This window comes from Notolabrus celidotus, chromosome 21, assembly GCF_009762535.1.
Source record: "Notolabrus celidotus isolate fNotCel1 chromosome 21, fNotCel1.pri, whole genome shotgun sequence".
NCBI lineage: Eukaryota > Metazoa > Chordata > Actinopteri > Labriformes > Labridae > Notolabrus > Notolabrus celidotus.
In genome coordinates, this window is record NC_048292.1 from 20706636 (window position 1) to 20720043 (window position 13408).

Here is a 13408-nt window from a genome sequence, read left to right on the forward strand (position 1 = left end):
GGTCATTTTTTATTAACGTGTCAAATTTATTTTTCCAACATTTTACTGAACTGTAAAAGTGGAAAAAAAAGAAAAAATGGTAATGATTTATATTACCTTCTTTTTTTTGTTTGTATGAATTATGTGATAAACCACTTTCAACATTTTTTAAGGAAATGTAGCAAGCAGATTAACCTGCAAAAAAAAACACAAAACAAACATCCCAACATGTGTATGAAAATATTTAACAACAAAGACACAACTACAAAAAATTAAGCATAAAAAATAGCAACATGTACCATCTTGAAAAACCTCCTAGACTACTTCCTGCTCTTGAGGAGTGCAGACGCTTTTTTGCTTGCTCTTGCTTATGCTTGCATTCTTTTCATTTTAACTCTTTTTTCTTCGCTGAGAGACTACAAGCAGTCACTCCAGGATACTTAGAAACCACTGGGACTATAATTTACTGTCGACAAAGTAAACAACTGCCTTATCTCGACATTTTATCGAAACTGCAAACGTGGCCTACTGATCGGCAAAAGCCTGTTAGCAGCTAAGCTAACTGGAACCAAAATGCCTCCTTTCACTGTGGACGATTTTCAGAAGATCCTTCAGAAAATTGCTGTGCTGGAAACAAAGATGCATCGGATAGAAGTGAATGTGGAAGTGAATGGACTATGCGGGAATGACACCACTCTTCCATGGGGTCAGAGCAGCAGACATGTACCTGCTAACACACGGCTAGTTAGCCCAAACAATGACACTCCAAAACAGGAGGACTGTGCAGTTGGGACCAGCTGGAACACTCTTGGCGCTAGGCCTAAAGATAAAACGTTTCCCACGGACATGAGAGAACGGATAACAGGCAGAGCCCAGCGCCCTGAGATTTCTGATGCGACTGGCTGGCCTGCACTCTCATCCAGAAGGAGTGCCGCCTCAACCCCCCTACCAAGGAGGAAACAGCCATGGACAGCAGTAAAAACTACTAGTAAGAGCAAACCTGTAGAAGAAACAAAGATACATTTAGAGAACAGATTTGCACCACTTTCACAAGATCCTGACTCTCCATCCCAGGACCTGAGAAACCCTGTGTCCTCAAAGACCAAGGGAAGGTACGAGACCAAATCTATAAGCAAAAGGCCGCAGAGGGAGCTGACGACTGGGCCTGAAACACTGATCGTGGGCGATGGTGTCGTGAAAGAGGTCAGTAGCCTCTGTGGCAAGAGAAACACCAAAGTCCTCTGCTTCACCAACGATTCGGTCTCTGACATTTCAGACAAAATTCTGGACATTGTTGCTGACCACACAACGGTGAAATCACTCATTCTTCACACTGGGGCCTTGGATGTTGTGAAGCAACAATCTGAGGTATTGAAACAAGATTTTACTGATCTGCTGCGCAAAGTCAGATCTGTTGATACTGTGGTGTTTATCAGTGGCCCTCTACCGACTGTCCGAAGAGGGGACGAGAGATTCAGCAGGCTGTTGATTTTGAACAAATGGCTCAAAGCTACATGTGCTGCTCAATCAGTGAACTTTATTGACAATTTAATATTTTCTGGGAACGCAGACACCTTTTTAAGGCAGATGGATTTTGCCTCAACAAGTCAGGAGTAAGATTGTTCACTTCCAACCTATTTTACTCTGTGTATCACACACCAGCTTCCCTGGCCAAGGACAAGAGACAAGACAAAACAAAACAGAAGATAAGACCACATTCTGGAGGAAAACGACTGAGATCGCTGAGCCAGGAGGAGTCTTCATCGCCGCCACCTTCACCCCCCCAAGAGGAGCGTCCTCCAGTGCCGCCAACTTCAACCCCCCAACGAGAGGAGCGTCCTAGATTGCGGCCATCTTCACCCCCCCAACAAGAGGAGTGGCCTCCACTGCGGCCATCTTCCACCCCCCAACAAGAGGAGTGGCCTCCACTGCGGCCATCTTCACCCCCCCAACAAGAGGAGTGGCCTCCACTGCGGCCATCTTCCACCCCCCAACAAGAGGAGTGGCCTCCACTCCCAACAGGAGGAGATTTCTATTCTTCACCACCCCAAACACCAGCCAACTCCCCGCCCTCTCCAGTCACTCTCTCTCCCTCCTCCCCCCTCCTGGATTTTACGGATGAGATGAAAAAGCTTGTCAATGTTGGAATCAAGCTTACACCCCGTCCAAATCCCATATTCTCTCCCCTAAATCTACCCCATCGCCCAGCCCCCAGCCCACCACCGTGCCCGAAACCACCATCACAGAAACTTCACAAAGCCCCTTCACCTCCTCAGAATCATCATCATCATAACAATTCTAACTGATATGGGCCGGGTCCAGGCTTCAAAGCTGATATCATTAATGTTTTCAACCAGGAAAAGCCGGGGCCCTGTGGAATTCAGGTAGCCTCCTCAATTCCTCTGTTGGCAGGAAATAGAAAAAGGGTAAATCTGCTAAGAAACAGAAGATACTCGACTAAATCTGCCAACTTATTAAATTTAGCTCCACTTCCTCGTCAGCCACAAACAGCTGTAAAAAATAACACAACTGGTTTTAACTCACTAAACTTAGCTTTATTAAATATCAGGTCTCTGGGAGGCAAATCTTTTTTAATAAATGATTTTATTATTAAACACAATCTTAATTTTATGTTTTTAACAGAGACTTGGTTAGACCAAGATAACAGTGCAGCTGTACACATTGAATCATGCCCTCCAAACTTCTCTTTTGTGAGTGAGACTAGAACTCATAAAAAAGGAGGAGGTGTTAGTATAATTTTTAATGAGTTATTCAAATGCAAGCAGGTGTTTTATGGAAATTTCACTTCTTTTGAATATGTGGCTCTTCAGTTAAATACATCCTCTCGGTCTATATTTCTTAATATTTACAGACCACCTAAATACTGTACTGATTTCTTTGATAACCTTGTTGAACTACTGTCTCTTATCTGCACTGACTTTGATTCTGTTTTAATTGTTGGTGATTTTAACATCCATGTTGACAAACCTGAGGACAGAGTGACTGAAGAACTGTGTTATGTCCTTGACAACTTTGGACTCACTCAGCATGTGACGCAGCCCACACACAACAGGGGCCACATCCTAGACTTGGTTATCTCCAAGGGTCTAAACATTTCCAAGGTTCTGGTATCTGATGTTGCTCTCTCTGATCACTGCTGTGTTTTCTTTGAAAGTGATTTATCTGTGAACACTAATGTTCAAACTGAGGTTATCTCAAAACGTTACATTACTGAAAGTACCAGTGATATATTTATTCAGGCTTTCTCTTCCATAACCCCCCTCTCTAGGTTCTCTGCAAATGAACTTGTAGAAGATTTCACTTTAAAAATTACAAACATTATTGATTCCATTGCACCAACTAAATTAAAAGTGGTCTCCAATAAGAAAAAATCGCCTTGGAGGAATACCATGCAGGTCAAACATGAAAAAAAGGAATGTCGAAAAGCTGAGCGCAGGTGGCGTAAAACAAAGCTTCAGGTTCATTATGACATTTATAAAGAAAGACTTCACATGTTTAATCTAGAACTGAAAAAGTCAAGGCAGACCTTCTTCTCAGACATTATCTCCAAAAACAAAGATAATGCACGCGCCCTGTTTGCTACAGTCGACAGGCTAACAAACCCCCCTGTGCCAGTGGCCTCTGAACACTTATCTACCAAGGCCTGCAATGAATTTGCATTCTTCTTCACTGCCAAAATTCAGAAAATCAGACAAGCAGTCAGCACTACTGTACGAGGTACTGGGAATGTGTTATCTGTGTGTCCACCAAAAAACAACTCAATCACTATGACACAATTTAATCCAATAAATTACAAAAACCTACAAGATATAATACAGCATTTGAAATCCTCATCCTGCTGCCTTGACATTCTACCATCACCATTTTTCAAAAAGGTTTCAGACTGCATGACCTCGGATCTGCTTCAAATTGTCAACATGTCTCTTCTTACAGGTGTCTTCCCCCAGGCCATGAAAACAGCAGTAATTAAACCCCTCCTGAAGAAGAACAATTTAGATGCATCAGAAATGAACAACTATAGGCCGATATCAAACCTCCCTTTTTTAAGTAAAATTATTGAAAAAGCTGTTTTTCAACAACTGAACAATTATCTAATGATAAATGACTGTTTTGATGTCTTCCAATCAGGATTCCGATCACATCACAGCACAGAGACCGCTCTAGTCAAGGTCCTCAATGATATTCATTTAAACACAGACAATGGCAAAATCTCAGTTTTGGTATCACTTGATCTCAGTGCTGCTTTTGACACAGTTGACCACAAGATACTACTGGACAGACTTGAAAACTGGGTGGGAATCTCTGGTGCAGTACTAAATTGGCTTAAGTCCTATTTAAATGACCGGGACTATTTTGTGTCTATAGGTAAATACACATCTGAGCGGATGAAAATCGTATGTGGAGTACCTCAAGGATCCATTCTGGGGCCTCTACTATTCAACATCTACATGCTCCCCTTAGGTCAGATAATAAGAAACAACCAAATAAAATACCATAGCTATGCAGATGACACACACATTTACATCACCATATCACCAGGGGATTATAGTCCCATACAAACACTGAGTAAATGCATTGAACAAATCAATGACTGGATGAGCCAGAACTTTCTTCAGTTAAACAAAGAAAAAACTGAAATGATTGTTTTTGGAGCCAAGGAAGAAAGGTTAAAGGTTACTGCTCAGCTCCAATCTGCAATGATGAAATGTTCAAACCAAGCCAGAAACCTTGGTGTAGTCTTAGACTCAGACCTTAATTTCAGCAGCCACATTAAGACAATTACAAAGTCAGCCTACTATCACCTTCAGAATATATCAAGGATTAAAGGACTTATGTCTCAGCAGGATGCAGAAAAACTCGTCCATGCATTTATCTTTAGCAGACTAGACTACTGTAACGGGGTCTTTACAGGACTCCCTAAAAAGTCCATCAGACGGCTGCAGCTCATACAGAATGCTGCTGCTCGAGTCCTAACAAGGACCAAAAAAGTAGACCACATTACTCCAGTTCTTAGATCTCTACACTGGCTTCCTGTCTGTCAGAGAATAGACTTTAAAATCCTGCTGATGGTTTATAAAGCACTGAATGGTTTAGGCCCAAAATACATTGCTGATCTGCTACTACTTTATGAACCACCTCGACCTCTGAGGTCATCAGGTACTGGTCTGCTTTCAGTTCCTAGAGTCAGAACGAAACATGGTGAAGCAGCGTTTAGTCATTATGCACCACATATCTGGAACACACTCCCTGAAAGCTGTAGGTCTGCTCAAACTCTCACCTCTTTTAAATCAAAGATTAAGACTTTTTTATTTACCTCTGCCTTCCTATCTTAGATTATTTTAACCCACTTTAAATTAAAATTTTAATGTAATTTTTAATATATTTCTAATTTTCCTTTTCTTTTCTGTTTTATCATATTTGTCATTTTAATTATGTTCTTTTATGCTTGTCTGAATGTCTCCAATGCTTTTAATGTGTTAATGTAAAGCACATTGAGTTGCCCTCGTGTATGAAATGCGCTATACAAATAAAGCTGCCTTGCCTTGCCTTGCCTTTAAGATATCCGTATATGTAATAGGAGCACCGTCTGCTGAGGTGTGGTTAATGACCTTTGTTTGTTTGTTTGTTAGGAATAAAGTTTCATAATGCTGAATGCATCAACAGTCTTCAAATCTAACATTGTATTCAAAAAGCAGTGGAACATTTCTCTGTGAAAAAAATGTCCCCCTAAAAAAAAACACTGAAATATTAGATGAACAACAGGTTTACATTTACAGATGATTAATGTGTCTGAGGCACATACTCAAACAGCATGGAAAGCTAACTTTTCTGCGATACAAGAAACTTTATTACCCGCCTGTCTAACTGATCTTCCCGTTGTGTAAGATGCTTGATTCTGATTGGTCTAAACCCCTTCACATCGGTTATTAACTTTCACTAACATGAACAATACCAGAGACAAACTGATTGCATGTCATGTCAAATCAATCCAAGGAATCTTCTGCTTGTTGACACCATAGACCGTAAGGTGAGGTAAAACCGTTAGCTTCCGTTAGCATCAAAACAATGTAGCTAAAACGTTAGTTTGGATAGCATGCTAAATCAGCAGGTTACGGACATTTTCATATTGGATCCTGTCCAGCAATATGATCAACGAGCGGAGCAGGTGAGAGAAACTTTATGTTAGTGATCTCTACAAAGAAACTTAAACCATGAGCGGTGGGGATGATAGCAGCAGGGTTCAAAGTTGTGACATTTGTTGAGTTACATTGGTTGAAAGCTCAGAGAAGGAGAGCTGAAAGAGGACAGTTTCATGTTAAATCCACCACAAAAGGCAGATCCATCGCCATGGAACGCTAACTGACGTGGAATCACTGGGACTATTTTTAAAAACTGTAAACATAAATAATTTTAGATCAATAAAATAATCTTTAATCAATGTTTTCCCTCCACTTCATGACGGGGTCTTGTCTCACCCTGCCAGGATTGTATTTCCCATAACCACCTGCTAACCATACATTATCCCTTACATAACATCACATTACAGAACATATTTTTTCTTGTGCGATCTCCCTTTGGTTGTCTGCGGTCGAAACGCAGACAACAATGGGGACACAGGAACCTTTTAGTTCCAGGTAAAGTAGTTCTGTACGTAGGGAGAGGGTTTGGGGGGGGTTGAGAAGGCCCTAAGGATTTACCTTCCCTATGTTGTTTGAATTGTGACTGCTCATTAGATTGGATTATATTCATAGTTTTTGGTTTTAATTCCTTCCTGATCATTGCAGTGGAAATCAAATGATACTCTGCGTCTGGTCAGAGGACGAAGGATCAGGGGCGCAGCGTTAATGCCACCACCAGGACTACAGGGGCTGAAGTATGGAAAGAGTTTCTCAGTGAATTTGCAGGCGGTGAAGGAGTAGATGAGAGCTCCTGTGCCTGCATCATAAAAAGAAACCACACCGCCCTCATAATCCACAAACACCCCCACCGTTTGGGGCTTCGACTTCAGAGCGAGAAGAATACCAGGACCAGCAAGAGCTTTGTACTCCTTTCCATTCCTCAGCCACATGGTCCAGAAGCCATTCTGTGGGGACAATCGGATTTTTCCATTTCTGACGACTGATTCACGAGCCACTCCTAAATCCCAGTCAGTCTTCCTTCCAACCTGAACTTCGTAGTAAAATCTTCCAGAGGAGAAACTCTGCTTTCCTAAAATACCGTTACAAGTGGAGAATCTCTGCGGGTAGTCTGGGACGTTCTTTTGTGTATCAGCAGACTTGACTTGTCTCTCATCATCAGACAGGATAAGATAGGGACTTGCGGTATCGGGATCAAGAGTGACGTCCACAGCGTACTGCTGGACCCTCTTCAGATCAACATCACAACACATCTGAACCATCTCCTCCCTGAGTTTTCCTGCCACCTGAGCCACAGCGGTCCTCACAGTCCCCTCATACGATGAGTGAACTCTGACCTCTGTCCAGTCTTTGGTGGGTGGAGCAGGGCTCAGTGAGGGGAGGTTTTGGAGGAACTGGAGGTGGTCTTCAGTGTGTATGAACTGCTCCATCTCAGCACCTCTCTTCATCAGCTCAGAGATTTCCTCTTCCAGCTCTCTGATGAAGCCTTCAGCCTGTTCCTCTGTTTCTTTCTGCTTCTCCTCAATCAAGTCCAGGAGCTGAGCCAGACCTTCCTCCACAGACCGAATCAGAGCAGTGAAGACCTGCACACTGGCTATATTCTCTCGCACTGCATCCTCCCTGCTGAGCTTCACCGAATATTTGATCTGCTCGATCTTCAGTCGTCTCTCCCGGACCCTCTGCTGAATGTCAGCCTCTGATTTCACCAGTTTAGTTTTCTTCAGCTTGTATTCTTCCATCATTGGAACAAAGACATGTGTCTTGTGACTTGACTCAATACAGAAATGGCACACACACATCTGATCCGTCCTGCAGAACATCTCCAGAGGTCTGTCGTGGTTCTTACAGACTCTGTCCTCCAGGTTCTCCACAGGATCCATCAGCTTGTGTTTTTTCAGGCCTGGGATTCTGTGATGAGGCTCCAGGTGAGTCTCACAGTAGGAGGCCAGACACGTCAGGCAGGACTTCAGGGCCTTCAGTTTGGTCTCAGAGCAGACGTCACACAGAACTTCTCCAGAGGAAGAACTTCTCTGGACTGAGCAGCTGCTGGTTTTGATTACAGACCATGTCCTGACCTGACGAGCCATCTCAGATATGAACGTGTTGACTCGCAGCTCAGGACGTTTTTCAAAGACATCTTTGCACAGGGGACACTCACACGGGACTTTAACATCCCAGTGTTTAGTGATGCAGGTCTTGCAGAAGTTGTGTCCACATGGTATGGTGACTGGATCAGTAAACACATCCAGACAGATAGAACACTGAAACTGCTCTTCAGAGAGGAGGCTGACGACTGAAGACATATCTGAAAAACAAAATGTAAAATAAATAAACTTCTTCAATGTAATGTCTCCAAAACTGACTCCCTTTGTCATGTGTAGGTCCTAAATTGTTTATGAAAGGTTAACATCAAATGTCCTAGTGCATCAAATGAGTAAGTGGCTTTAAAATGGCAGCAATGAAGACAAAACAAGTACTCAATGTGCAAAAAACTGTCCCCGTTTACAACAGCTTTTCTTACTTTTAATACTTGACTGGTAGCTGAATCTGCACAACAAAACGGACGTCTGTCATTCCCAAATTCAAATGTTTGAGATCATTTATGAATCCTGGGATGTTCAGAAGTCACTAGCCAACTGCTCACAAGTTAAGAACTCACAGAGTCTGTAGGTAAAATATATCAAATTGGTTTGCAGAGTGAGTCTACCACCAGCAGAGTTAGCTCCTCCTGCAGAGTTAGCTCCACCTGCAGGTTAGCGTCCTCATGCCTGTGCTGGTTCCTCATTGCTCTGGTGGAGTGGTTATAAGTCAGTTTAACCAGGCACAGCCTAAATACAACTTTATCTCCATTTACTAGATCAACATACTGACAAACCACGCTGCGCTACCAGATGACATCATCACCTGTGCTCCTTTACATCCAGGTAGTAGAGCTTTAGATATTGATAATTCAACAATCTGACGAGTAATTCTGGTGCAAACTAGCGACTAAACAAATCTTCGATTTTTCTTCTTCAACTGAGGTTGAATTCTTTGTACATGAAAGTTATCAAAATGCTACACTGAATGTAATGTCTGCAGGATAAATGGAGACAGTCATCTAAAGCGTGAGTAGTGAGCAGTGCTGTGTACATTAACTTCACTTCTGTTCACTATTACACATGACATGAAGTGTTTTGCATACATTCACATTCAGAGAAAATAATATGACAGGTTTGTTTTGTTGATTGAACACTTCCTGTGATGCAGACAGGTTATAGCCTGGTATGAGCATACTGCAGGCGTGATTATCTGCAAGTGGATAGCTTTTCAATGTTCATGGTTTCCTCATTTAACCCTACCTTTATCTGTTTTCACTAGTTTGAACACATACTGAGATGGAATATGAATATGAGGCAGTTTCTCCTCCTATTACTGCTTTGATTGTACACTCTAATGTCCCATATATGTTAATCTATAAATTAAAGTGACATAAAGTAGATGCTTCTCCACAAAGCCTATCATATTTGGATATATATTGTTTGAACAGAGACAGAAAGCAACAGCAATAGATAAAAAATGATACAAGACTAAAACAAGATAGAGGAAAGTGATGTGAAATATTTAAAAAATAAAATAAAATCAATCAATTAAAGCTGCTGTGAGGAACTTTTGTTTTGTATGGATTCTGGCACCCCCTGTGGACAAAGTGATACCTCTTATCTCTTGTCCTATACATGCAAAAGTAGTGTTTTCAACAAAATCCTCAGCCTGTTGTCTTTTAACTGTCAACTTTATCAGGCAATGTGATTATTTTCCATGAAAACAGTCAAATAAAGGCTGTTTCTGAAGTGAGATGTCCATCATCTGGTCTGACACCTACCCCCTCAGGGCAGTTTCAGACATTAAAAATGTCAATAGAAAAGGTGTCAGTGTTGTTGCTGATGGTCTTGTTTGCTATTGAAGGTCATAAAGAGGCATCGGTATCATTTTCAGTCTGTTTCTCAGCCAGTTCAAAACTCCTCACAGGGCCTTTAAATAAAATCATATAAATACCAGAAATTGCAAAAACAATGACCATAATTGTAATAATGTAGTCCAGGGCTAAAAGAAAAATTACTTCAAATTAAAATCCAGATTAAAAAGGCAAGTCTTTAGTTTACTTTTAAAAACAGACAGAGTGCTCGTTTTTAAGTGTCAAGAGTAAGAGAGATCAACAGTCATCTCTGGTCTGGTTCATTTATCACAAACCTCCTTAGGAATAACATGACAGTCATAGGCGCAGCGGTCACTCAACGCATGCGCATGATACGCCTGGACTCAAAACCTGAACACTCAGGAATAAATCCAACTTTGTGTCTCAGTTCAGGGACAGATTATCAGACAGGTGCTGCTCCCTGTGCATGAGCTCAAAAACATGTGACCTGTTCTGTTTTGCAATAATCAAATAATCTGATAAAACATGTCCTTCAGGAAACACAACAACATAAAACCATGTGTTTCTCTGCGTTTGAAAAAAAATCATGCAAAGTACTCACCGCAGGATCCGTGCTTTATTCCTGGTGAACACAAGAGGAATCTGAACGTTGATTCTCAGAGAGGATGAGCCGTTTCTCTCTGCAGCAGGGCGGGACTCACTTTAACTTTCATTTCTCCTGTTTTGGCGCTGAAATATTTGACTTTCGTTGCTCCGCCTCCTGTGTCTAATTTCAAATCTGAACTAGATTTAACTTGTTGGTGACTGTCCATTATATATCATTGGGTCTGATTCAGACAGATTCTCTACTGACTCATCGATTAACCTTCCTTTATTCAGCAAAGAACCTCAGGCAACAGAATTTTTGCAAATCAGTTAGAAATGCGAATTAAAGGTACAGTGTGTAAAATTTAGCAGTGTTTAGCAGAACCATAGACTGTAAATAAAAATGGACAGCGTTGCTTCGCCTCTTCCCGTTGTACGGTTCTGAAGCCAAAAAATCCCGCTCCTGGGCGCAGCTATTGTGCAGCCAGAGCCTGTGAAGCCACTGTAATAAGCTCCGCCCTACAGCGTAGCGTCACAAGCCGCAGTGTGTCCTTTGAAGTTTCCCTCTACGGCGGGTGTGAATCAAAAGAAACACGGAAGTAAAGCCCCGTTTTTTAACCTCTAATAACTAACGAAAAATAAACTTTTCAGGAAAAAGAGGCCTTGAACACAAAACAGTCAAATACTAACTACATATCACCACAGCATAAGGATGTGAAAAACATTCGTACAACGTGTATTTATTTTTTAAAGTTTGACTGTTCCCCCATTCAAATGAATGGGGGAGACAGATTTTTTTTACCTATACTGCAGCCAGCCACCAGGGGGCAGAGACACTGCTGAAAGCCTCACCACCAGCCAACGGAACTTCTCCCTTGAGCAGAGCAGAGAAATGGAATATAATATTCATAAGTATGTTTCAATGAGTGTTTAATCACCTTATTTAAAAATGTTTTTTTATTTGTTAACTTAGAACGAGTCTTTTATTTTTCCATAAGGAGACGGACCCCTTCCACGGAAGCCACCATCTTGCTTTGCAACCTTTCTACAGTAGCACTGAATGAACAAACTATACACTATGCACATTCTTTATAAAGATTACTTCATAAAGGAAGGATTATACTGATCACTCATCACAGGAGCTTCTTTTCCGAGGGTTGAGCAATACCGTTATATATCCCACTTTCTACACACTGTACCTTTAAAGAGAAAGAAAAAACAATAAGACAAATAAAATATCACATCTAGATTTACAATCAGGGGATGTATTGTAGATAATTTTAATAATGCAAAAGCAAAATCGAATTAAACTGTTGCCCTAAAAAAGCTCTAAAACTGTCTTACAGTGCAGATAACTGAGTAAAGTCGACAAAGTGAGCAGAGCAGGGCCGATAAAAACAGTCTCAACATAATTAAGTAGTATCTAAAGGTAAGTGGGGTTTAAAGGTTGAAAAAAATACCGGAGTATCAAGTCTTCCTTAGAGAGACTATTATCAAACCAGGGGCGGAACTAGACTCTCACAAAGGGGGCAGAGCATCCTCAATGGGCCCTTCTGATAGTCAAATTCACAACTGTAAAACAGCTGATATATTTTCTCCCCTACTTATCAATAAAAAACACAAATTCTCACTTATTGATCCAATACAGCCCATAAAAGGCAACAGGTTGCTTGTCAAGTTCAAATGTTTCAGCTGCACCGAGTACAGCACTCTACTGCATTGATTAATGAATGGTTCAGCACCTACGCCAATGGACAGCGACAGGCAGGTGCATTGTCCAGTAGTAGTACTTTCTTTTCCGCATCAGGGTGCTCAGTATTGTGAACAGTTTGGCCATTTCTCGATTCTCGAACTGCCCCACCAAAATATCGAGGATATAAAAATAAACTTCTGCTGAGAACAAAATACGAACGAGGCCGGTTGATTCCCGTGCCGCTGCTGTGACCCCACATCACAGCTGATAAAGGGGAAAGCCCCGACATCTGCTGAGCTGAAGTCCGAGATCGAGTGCACCTGTTAGGAGTGAGAGTGACGCAGTAACATGCTAGTATATTTCCAACACCGATTCTAATAAATACAGGCACTAGGGATGTAAATTTCTAGTATTTCCTGTGATCGATCTTTGGAAATGTTAACGATTAATTATCGATTAATCATTCAAAAAAACATAAATGTTTTCCATGTCAAAAACAAAGCCAAATGCGTTTTTTCCCCTGAATAAAAGTTTCCTTCATGACACAATGTATATAATTGACACTATTGAGTAGCTACGAATTGTGTTGAGGAGTTGAAAATGTTACACACCCTGAATATCAACATGTGGAGCAGGCTCATAATCTCCGCGGACACACAGTCATAAAAGTGAAGGCTCAGACTACAACAAGAGAACTGAACAGAAACATATTTTAGACTCACAGTGTCCAGTTTTCTGTCTACTCTGTCTTATTGAGAAAAATAAGCATGTGTACATGTTCAGGTGTTAGCCAGGAGCGCAACCGGTTCATAATTAGTCCGGCAGCAGAGAAATCCCTAATCATAGCCTTAACCCTAATCGTAACCTTAATCATAACCCTAACCCCTAATCATGACCTTAACCCTAATCATAACCTCTTGCCTAACCCTAACAGTAACCCTAACCCTAATCATAACCCTAACCCTAATTATTACCCAAATCATAACTCTAACCCCTAATCATAACCTTAACCCTAATCATAACCTCTTGCCTAACCCTAACAGTAACCCTAACCCTAATCATAACCCTAACCCTAAT

At 41.3% G+C, this 13408-nt stretch overlaps 1 protein-coding gene across 1 annotated transcript; it reads right to left on the reverse strand.

Moving 5' to 3' along the window:
• Window positions 1-10896, reverse strand: LOC117804686 (zinc-binding protein A33-like). Its single transcript, XM_034673005.1, has 3 exons — window positions 10655-10896; window positions 5553-8442; window positions 1-294 (listed from the first exon to the last, which is right to left on the reverse strand). The coding sequence occupies exon 2, from the start codon at window positions 8438-8440 to the stop codon at window positions 6731-6733; it is 1710 nt and encodes a 569-aa protein (XP_034528896.1). The 5' UTR covers window positions 8441-8442; window positions 10655-10896; the 3' UTR covers window positions 1-294; window positions 5553-6730.
• Window positions 10897-13408: the final 2512 nt, after the last annotated feature.